Genomic DNA, 9,534 nt, shown 5'->3' on the forward strand with positions numbered 1-9,534 from the left:
AAACATAACCCTTTGGCCTTCAGAAGTTGGTTTCTTTATATCCCTCCCTGAATTGGAAGCAGTATGGTAAAAATCTTTTTCTAAGACAAAAAGCTACTTGGACAAAAAGAGCAATGGATATTTTACCATACTGCTTCCAATTATAACATGCTCAAACATACTTGTAGGACATGGCGAAGTCCAACCAGAATCACTTCCCTTTTGGGTAAAGGAGACTTCAACAAAATGAATGAACGTGTGACTTCTAAGACTGGCGAGAGTAAAAGAAACACACATCAGTTCCTCAAATGCCATTGGACAATCAGAGTCACTTCACAGTTTTTATTTTCTTAAGGGCTTTTATCAAACAAATTTCGCCTTGAATCAGACATCTCATAAACCATTCTTTATAGTCTCATGCATGCTAGTGATACACTGGGCTTCTGTAGACCTGTATTTGCAAAACCAGACTGTTGTCAGGTAGAAGCTGTTTTCTGCTGGAGGCAAACTCACAAAGTTAAGGCACTTTCAGAACCCAAACCCACGAATCATTTGACCTCTTTTACTGGCTTTTATCTGGTTGCATACAATAATTCTTTTTTTCCAAAATTAACATCAGAGTTTCAATTCTACAATAGGGACACACACCAAAAAACAACCAACAACCAAGCAATGACTGTTCTTAAATCCTTCACTTTCTATTCCCCATTGCAAGGTGAGAGCAGCAAGCTGCCTTGCTAGGGATGGTGATATGCTGCTTAACTGAAAGCCCCGTACTGCATACTTTTAGCACTGCGGTGATCCCGGCCATTAGTGATAAAAAACCACCTCAGAATAAGTTAAGGTCTCCAGGGCACAATGCTTAAGATGACACCTTTAAGAACACAATCAGTTACGGGAACAGCTTCAAACTAATCTAAAGGCCAGTATTCATTAAGCAGAACATGAACAAGCTGACTGACTGCTCCCTGAGCCATGCAAGGCATTTCACATTCTCCCTCCCTCATTGGGCACAGATCAGTAGTTTGGCAAAAAGGGACCTACAAAGGAAACTCCGTGTCTTAAGCTGGCATTCTCTTATTAGTCCATTAAAGTACTTTTAATGAGCTGGTGTAAAATCTATTTCTTCAGCCTTTGTAACTTACTTTAAGAATCTAAGAAATGTTTCCTCTTGCATACAGTAAGTGTTCAGGCTGCCCACCAGCACACTAAAAATCACTGCTTCAAGCACAGCTTAGGCCCATACTTAGAAGTATCCAATTCTCCTGATAGAAAGATGCAAAGATTTAAAAAGCAGTTTCAGGTCCATTAATTAGGTGCCCTGGCAATTATAAATAAATAGTATTAAATACTTATTTACACTCACATACCCTTCTTATATCCCACAGGATTACAAACAAACCAAAACCATGCTTCTTTCCCGAGTAAAGACAATCAGGTTTGAGGTGGGACACACAATTGCTAACATAGCAGCAACACTACAAAACAGTTTAAAATAACAACAGTACCAATAGATAGCATTTAAGAGCATTTTACAGCTTCAAAGGTCTTGCAAACAAAGTCTTAGTTAAGAAAGTGACCGTTCATTAAGAATCAGAGGGAACTTGGATGAGAAAAATGCAATTTCAGAGTAGAATTTGGCCAGGACACCACAGCTGATGTCCTTATTACATATAGAATGTCACGTTATTGGAGACACGGCAGATGCGGGAGCTGGGAAAAATAGATCAGGGTCATAACAGACCATTTAATTTCCTTGGGCATGAAGTCTACTTTCCACATTGATTGTGTCTAAACAGTTTGTTGTTCTGGTAGACATCAAAAAGGTCAATGAAAACTCACAGAAGCAGTTGTGGGAGCACAAACCACTACTTCCATTCATAAATAAACACAGTGAAAGATGATGCATCATAAGTACTGACAGTTGGGAACTGGCACCCACTTGCCATCCTGGCACAAATCTATAAATCCCTGAAAATATGATCAGAATAGAGAGATAGAGACCAAGAAGCAAGGAGCATCACAGAGAGCACAACTGAAATTCAGGGAATTGCCTGGCAGTGTCTTCACTTCCACCTCTCCTCTGAAGTCCGTGGGAGGACTGGAGGATAAAGGAGGCCGCAGGTGGCTTTGAGACACAGCTCTGGAGGAATTTTCTTGGCCTGTTTACTGTTTGGTTGCTTTTTTATTCAGCTTTTTTCGCTTTTCGTTTCCTTGTGCCTTCATTTAGCTCCTCTTTTGACTTCACAGGAGGAGGTGGCTGATAGGAAGCCTCATGGGAGTGCCCATGCTGATTATGATGGCTCGTGTGTCCGCTAGAAACAGAGCCAAAGAAAACTGGGCAGATGAAGCCTTCCACTGGAGCAAAAGGTGAGGCGTGAGAATGAGTTGCTGTCATGAAAACCTGCCGTGCAACAGTGGACAGAGTTAAAGACCACATACACCAGCTATGAAGGACTAACTAGTAAAGAATATCCTACTTAGCCCAGGTAAGCGTCCCTGTTGCTATGTAATCCAAGGCTGTATCACAAGGATCTTCTACTGCAGTGAATATAATATGGAGAATTTAGCCTGTAATTTCCTGAGCAGATCCTTCCTGGTATGTACAGCCAGTGCCTTCCAAAGTGGCTTACTAAGGTTATCAAATCTAGATGCAAGATTTAGTCCTACTATCTCATTAATGCTCTGCAGAGTACTTCATTCTCAGCACTAACTTTCCTGAAAACAATACTTTCAGGTTTTCATTTAATTGTGAAGTTAATCATGCAACAATTCTGCATGGGCAAACACTGGCACCTACAAGGACAGTTAGGAGGGCCGATATCACCAGAACCCACTGAACAAGAAAGGGAGCAGCATTCCAAAGTCTGTGTTTCAATTTAAACTGGTGAACTGCCACCTCTTAATTCTATACCCTTTCTCAGGTTCCATAGATTTGTTAGCAGCAGATCTGCTGTAAACTTACCTTGCAAACTATCATAAACATGGTGAAAAAGAAGATGAGGTTGGCTTCAGAGACAGGGAGCCAATGAGTTTGTTGCAAAGTGAAAAGAACTGTGCCATACAGACTGGCTTTTGTAGGGCTAGAAGAGAAATAAAGAATTTATCTACGTTTGTATACTTTGTGTCCAGTCCTGAATGGTTCTTTAAATTTCATTTTCAGTCTGACACAGAACATACAGGCTAGTTACTTACAAAGACATGTGAAGAATTTCATTTGTTTCTGGCCTCCAGACCCCACGCAGCAGTTGCTCAAAGTTAGACATCAAGGCAACACCAGAACCTGTGGAACAGCAGAAGCAAACAGCTAGAACTGCCACCAAAACTGAGCTCTGCTGGCTCCTCTAGATCCCCAAAGGATATAATATAACGGGAAGGTTTGTGACATTCATCCCAAAATTAAAGTTACCCTAAAACAACAGAGCAGGCAAATGCTTTCTAGAGTTCCATAGTGTTTCCTGGTGCTGGAAAAAGGCATTTGCTTCTCTTCCATCTACTGATGCACAAATGCTTACTCCAATTAAAAAACTAATGGAAAACTGACTGGACTGTTTCAACACTGAAGGAACTTCCCAAAAAGACACAGGCAAGGACAGAGACAGTAGAGCACAGGAGATGATAAGGAGTTTCTGAACTCTGCACCCGTAAGCGACTCCCAGTTCTTCATGTCTCTGATGACTCAGTTGACAACCATTCTGTGAGTACGAATAAATCTGTGTTCTAAGGAATGTGATTAATTGGGGCCAGCTGAACACATCCACTATCTAGCCTGGTCAGCACTGAGTGACATGGTGACCTCAGGCTTCACTTGCAGATTCTCCCCTCCCTCCCCACAGTGCATTGGAGTATCCCGGGTGTCACCTTTGACCCATCCAGTAGCCATCATAATGAACCAGCCGTGGTGGTATTGGTGATGAGCATGGTGGACCCCGGCCGCAATTTTGCGAACTCTGACCACCTCCTTCATAGCCACAAAGATGAGCTTCACAGGCAGGAAGCTAACACACTTGTAGAAGAGGTTCATGGGGCAGAAGAATATCAAATACCTGGAACAAAACCACAAGGAGCTTAAGGACCCATTTATTTATCTTGACCTGGGGTTTATAGAGAAGATAAGGAGTATCATGTAGTAAGCCTAAGTTACGTCAGAGAGAAGGAAATTGGCTCTGTCACGTAAAAGCACCCAAAATGAAAATGTCCCCAGATCTTCAGTGTGTGCCACCCTTCTGCTGTGTGCTGTCAGTGCAGTGATTTTGTGGTTTGGCCACAGTTCAGCTGTGGCAGCTATGAATAGAATCGTCCTGCAGCGGGGCTGGCTCCCACTCCTATTACCAACACATTAGACAGCTGGTCAGAGAAACTGCAAACCAGATCTAGAAATACAAAAGACTCAGACTGCTTCTTTGCACCTCTGCTTTTCCCAGCGAATCCAAACGACAATAGGTGTGTGTCCCACAAACGGAATACCTTCCTTCACGCAGGGAGGTCCTGCGCACAGCCAGCAGTATCGAGTGCTCGGTAGCTGAGAGGAACTCACCAGACTGCTGTGGCCAGGATGACGCTGGAGTTGTTACTGAAGTAATGAATAGGTGACTCTCCGAGCAGCAGATCAGCGAGGATGTAACTTCCAAAGCAGTGGAGCATGGCACAAAGCCAGGAGGCAAAAGGACTCTTGCGAGACATCTCCACAGCTCCTGTGAGTAAACTCTAAGTGAGAAGGTGCGTTCACCAAAGAACTAAGAAAGACGTTTGCAGTGTGCTCAAACGGGAAATAAGTCAAAGAACAGTGCCAAAAGCACACTGTGCAAAGCCTAAGCAAGTATCAGATACAGTCGAGACACGGTTCGTGCTCACAGCCTGCAGGGCCCCACAAGGTTTCATATGAATGGAGTCATTAGAAGTTTAGCTCCTGCATTTGCTGCTCCTACTGCAATCAGAACAACTTTGCCCTCATCCTAAAACCATTCTCTCCATTGCTTCAACCTAGGTGTGCTCTAGAATTCAGGAGCAATCTGTTCAGCTCTTTCATTCATAAGATAACCTGTAAAAATAGGACAGTAATTCTTAATCTTTATATGAATGAAGGGGATTTGAGGATTCTTCACTGCTACTGTGGTGGTTTGCAAATACCCTCTGAGTTCAGAAAATACAACCAGGTATTTAAATGGTGTTACTGCTGGGGAATACACTATGGTTTCTTCCACAGCCTCCCACTTTTTGCTGTTCGATTCCTCTCCCATTTTCACCTCCTGCTGTACTTCTTAGAGGAAGTTTCACAAGAACATCAGTTCTGTGAGATTGTTTCATCTCCTTAAATGATAGCAGTCCTTTGTGCAGTGTTTTGGATACCAAACTCTGCTCGCTACGCCAATAACGAGCAGATGAACACTGCTGAAATGTTACATCCACATTACTGACAGTCATCCACCTTGAATAGCAGCAAGTGTGCTAAAACTAGGACTGCTGATACCATTCCATCCCCACCGACACCTGAACCGGCTGAAGGGACAGTGGAGGCGAGACAGCTGCAACAGCCGCGATGTGAAACTCATCTATGGGAACCCAAAGGTTTGCTTGAGGAGGAAAGTTAAGGACGTTCTTCTTTGGCTCCATTAAGCCTCACTGTCTTCCAAGGAGGAAAGGGGACGTTACCACCCTGACCCTCATCTACTGTATGGGAGCCAGGCGAGAAGCGCACTGCAGCCTTACGCAGTCTGAGGGGATTACAGGCTGACATGTTTGGAAGAGAAAATACCTTCCCAGGGGCTGAGCGGTGCTCAGAACTTAATGCTGGCGGACAGCTGTAAGGGATCAGGCCTCAAAAACCCGGCACTCCTGTTTACAGGGAGCTGAAATAGAACAGTATGCTGCTGATCATACAGCACAGAAATCTGACAACCGGAGGACTCCAAAACATGGCAAAGCGGGTGGTTTTCAGCGACACTGAAACTGATCGACACAGTGCATGGACAGAGCACACGCCGTGTAAATGCGGCGGGGAAGGCGGCGTTCTGCGGGGACGGCGGCACATCCAGGCAGCAGAGCGGGCGGCAGCCGGGACGCGCTGCATCCTTCCGCGCCAGACGGGCACGGAGAGCCCACGGCACGCGGTCCCCGGGGGCTGCGAGCGGTGACAGCGCGGGTCCCAGCGGGGACGGACAGGGAATACACGCGGAGGGTTCAACTGCGGCCTCTCCGTATATAAATAGGAGAGCGCGGCCACAGAAATAGAACAGGCGACAACGGGAGAGAGACGGAACGCCGAGCGCGGGCAGAGCAGCAGCGGTGGGAGAGCGGCACAGGGCGGTCAGAACCCAACCCTGGGCGGAAGGCGCGGCTGTGTCGGCTCCGAGGGGTCCCCCCGCGCCCCAGCCCCGGCTCTCGGCAGCGCCCCGCCCCGCACTGACCTGGCTCGTACTTGAGGTAGAGGACGGACACGATGAAGTAAGCCGCGTCGAAGAGCGGGAAGACGGGCACGGAGGCGAAGGCGGCCGCCAGCTCGCCCAGCTGCAGGGCCCCGGGCAGCTCCATGGTGCCGTGGGAACGCTCCCCGCCGCTGTCCCCGCTCCCCGCTCCTCGCTCCCCGCCTCCGCGCGGCCGCCCCGCCCCGAGGGCTGTCCCGGGGCGCGGCCTCGCTACTAACGGGCGGCCCCGGGCTCCGGGCAGCGGCTCCGCGAGACGCTGCGCTCTCCGCCCGCGCGGTTCCCCGCCGCGCCGGGCGCCGTGCAGCTGCCGTCAAAGCGCGAAGCCGCCGCCCCGGGGTCGGTGCCGGCGCTTCGGGGGCGGAGGTGGGAGGTGCGCGTCGGGACCGCGCATGCGCCGCGCCCGCGGGTACAGCGCCCGCCCCTTCCGCTTCCGGCGCCGTCACCGCCGCCATGCTGGGGGATCTGCTGCTCTGCGGGTAGCGGGCCGGGCCCGGGGCGCGGGGAGGGCTGCTGGGGCCCGGCCGCGCCTGACGCACTCTCTCTGTCTCTCCTCAGAACGCTGCTGGTGAACGCCGGCGCTGTGCTGAACTTCAGACTGTGAGCGGGGATCGGGCCGGGGTGGGAGGGCGTGGGAACCCCGGGCCTGGCGCTGCGGGACCGCTCTGGGCCCGGCGCTGCGCGCGGTAACGGCGCTTCTCTTCCCGCAGGAGGAGGAGAGACACGGAGGGCTTCGGCGAGGGGGCGAGGGAGCCCACCACCGGTAACGGCACGCGGGGGGGGGCGGAGCGGCTCTGCCTGAAATCTAAACGAATGTTATTTTGTTCTCTGACTCTTTTTGGATGTTTTCGTTCCTTATATTTCTCAGGTAGTGCTGAAACGCGACTTGCTGCTGCGTTGGGTATTTTTCACATCTAAGATTTCTCCTCTTGGCTTTTAGGTGACAATATCAGAGAGTTCTTGCTGAGCCTTAGGTATTTCCGAATCTTCATTGCCTTGTGGAATGTCTTCATGATGTTCTGCATGATTGTGTAAGTAGAGCCGTGCAGCACCTGGCATTTGTTCGTCTGAAGCCACATAATGTTGGTTTTTTCTTGTAAGTGTATTTCTTCTCTGATCTCTCTCCCAGCTTCTCGCACTCTGTTGTTCCATTATTAGGCTCTCATTTTGCTCATCTGCTTTGATCTTCCAAAAAATAGTGGCTGACCTCATTTTTTGCCAGAGTGAGCACCTTTAGTGCATGAGAACCTCTCTGACAATGTATAATTGCTTTAGGCTTGGATATGAATTGATTTGATTCAGAACCTGTAAATGCAATTCAGTGTAAACTTTCAGCTGATTTTCATTCGAGGAGGGGAGGGAAATAATGCCATATAAATAATAACGATAATAAACTGAGCCACGAGAATAGGCTCTGGAAACTCTGGATTGTAGTTCATTTGGATAGACAGACTGGCAAAATTCCTGTTTCCTTTCTGCTGCTGTAGCCCTCCAGTCTGATGTATGGCAACCAACTGCAGCAGTGCGGCAGCGTTGTGAGCTGCAGTGCTGGTGTGGCTGTTACGCTGTAGGTCTCTCATCTGCTCTTTTTCTGTTGCGTCCGCCAGGTTATTTGGATCTTGAAAGTCATCCACAAACATGGCTGGTAACTTGGAAGAGACTTTTGGCTGCAAACATAACTTTTCTATCAAGTAAAAGATTATAATGCTTTCCAAACACAGCCCTGGGATTGTGACGGTTCTTCAGCACGAGCTCCAAGGGGCAGCACAGCACACAGCCCCCCCAGCCAGCTGTGTAAGGCTGTGGGTGTGCGGGGCTGCGTGCTGCAGGGCAGGGAGCCTTCCAGCCCCTGAGCCAAAGGCCTCAAAGTAAAATTAATTCAACTTCACCGGGAGGAAAAAAACAACCCACCCACCTTTACAGTGGGTTGCTCAGCATTCTGTGCCCGATGTGCAGCGGATTGCAGCTGACTGACAGCCACAGCCGTGCAGCTCTGCCTCATCGCTCACCCCACGTTCTGCTGCGTCTGCCGTCACTGCGCTGTGGGCCACATGGAAGTCACACCTCATTACTGTGACGCGGAGTGAAGAATTGATGTAACTTGGAAAAAAAAAAAAAGGCATTTTTCCCTCACAATTCCATTTTTCTTTGGAAATGTAGAAATAGGCATCTCAAAAAAGGGTCCTCACTTCCTCACTTTTTCCCCCAACAAATTCATTTTTAGATACAAATTTGAAGATAAGGGGTTTTTTCCTCAGCAATCCGTAAGGGACTTTGAACAGGAAAACATTTGTGATTCCGAGGAGGTTTTGGGATCATTTTGGATTCGGTTGAATAAAAAAGTTCTATTTAAGGGTAAAAGTGCATCTGATGTTGTGTTCATTCCAGTGAGGAGAAATTAATTCAATCTTGGTGGTTTGTTGAGAGATGTTAATTAGTCTTGTAACCGCATCTGGCTTTTTGTGCTGTTTTTTAATGTTAAATCAGTGTCCGTGGCCGATAACCTTCCCTAGTAATGAATGCAGAAGAACGTTTGGGTAAAGGAATCCTTCAGAAGGGTTTCTCCTGCACAGTAGTACTTAAGGCCCCTTAAATTTAACCTTAATTCACATCTTGTGTGTGATTTCCGTGGTTTTTATGTTAACTTCTATGTGTTTATCTTAGCAATAGCAGCACTGCGGCGCCTGCCCGCCCTCGGAGCGGTGCGGGGGGCCGCGAGAGGGCCCTCATTGCTGCCGAAGGGGGCGGCCCCGTCTGCAGCTCCGGGTTTGGGCGCTCCGTCCGAGCGTCGGCGCAGCGCGGGGTGGGGGCGGGGCGGGCGGCGCTCGAGCCGCGCTGAGGAGCGGGGGCGGCTTCGTGACTCCTTTCGGGACACGGCTGACCTTTCACCGTTACCGTCCTGCGAGCCGAAAGCGACGCCTCAAAAGCAGCGCGCGCGGCAGCGCGACCGCCGAGGAGCGGCCACGTGAAGAGCCGCGGGGCGCACCGCGCACGGAGGGGTTTCCGTGCCCGTTTAAGATGGGGACGGAGCTGCGTTCCCTTTCCCACCGCCCCGCCCCGCTCGGTCTGCGGCCGCTCTGCCCCCTCCCGGCCCTCAGATCGCTCCGGACGCCCCGCGGCCGTCGGCCGTTCC

The 9,534-nt window shown here is 49.2% G+C and overlaps 2 protein-coding genes and 1 non-coding gene across 4 annotated transcripts; 2 read left to right on the forward strand and 1 right to left on the reverse strand.

Annotated features, from left to right (window-relative positions):
- Positions 1–288: 288 nt before the first annotated feature.
- On the reverse strand, positions 289–6,550 carry TMEM38A (transmembrane protein 38A). 2 transcript variants are annotated; one of them, XM_025144285.3, is made up of 7 exons: positions 6,387–6,550; positions 5,735–5,828; positions 4,517–4,673; positions 3,841–4,025; positions 3,175–3,262; positions 2,945–3,062; positions 289–2,383 (listed from the first exon to the last, which is right to left on the reverse strand). In XM_025144285.3, exons 3-7 carry the CDS (start codon positions 4,660–4,662, stop codon positions 2,165–2,167), a joined length of 756 nt encoding a protein of 251 aa, XP_025000053.2. In that variant the 5' UTR covers positions 4,663–4,673; positions 5,735–5,828; positions 6,387–6,550; the 3' UTR covers positions 289–2,164. The 2 variants fall into 2 exon arrangements, with proteins under 2 accessions (XP_025000053.2, NP_001073226.2); NM_001079758.2 differs by lacking the exon at positions 5,735–5,828.
- On the forward strand, positions 3,072–3,181 carry MIR6693 (microRNA 6693). The gene has a single exon (NR_105563.1). It is a non-coding gene; the product is annotated as a microRNA 6693 (primary transcript).
- Positions 6,551–6,836: 286 nt separating the features above from the next.
- Positions 6,837–8,762, forward strand: SMIM7 (small integral membrane protein 7). The gene is made up of 5 exons (NM_001281486.2): positions 6,837–6,880; positions 6,960–7,001; positions 7,112–7,164; positions 7,342–7,432; positions 8,009–8,762. Exons 1-5 carry the CDS (start codon positions 6,855–6,857, stop codon positions 8,022–8,024), a joined length of 228 nt encoding a protein of 75 aa, NP_001268415.1. The 5' UTR covers positions 6,837–6,854; the 3' UTR covers positions 8,025–8,762.
- The last annotated feature ends 772 nt before the right edge of the window (positions 8,763–9,534 follow it).

The sequence above is a fragment of the Gallus gallus genome, chromosome 28 (assembly GCF_016699485.2).
Source record: "Gallus gallus isolate bGalGal1 chromosome 28, bGalGal1.mat.broiler.GRCg7b, whole genome shotgun sequence".
Lineage (NCBI taxonomy): Eukaryota > Metazoa > Chordata > Aves > Galliformes > Phasianidae > Gallus > Gallus gallus.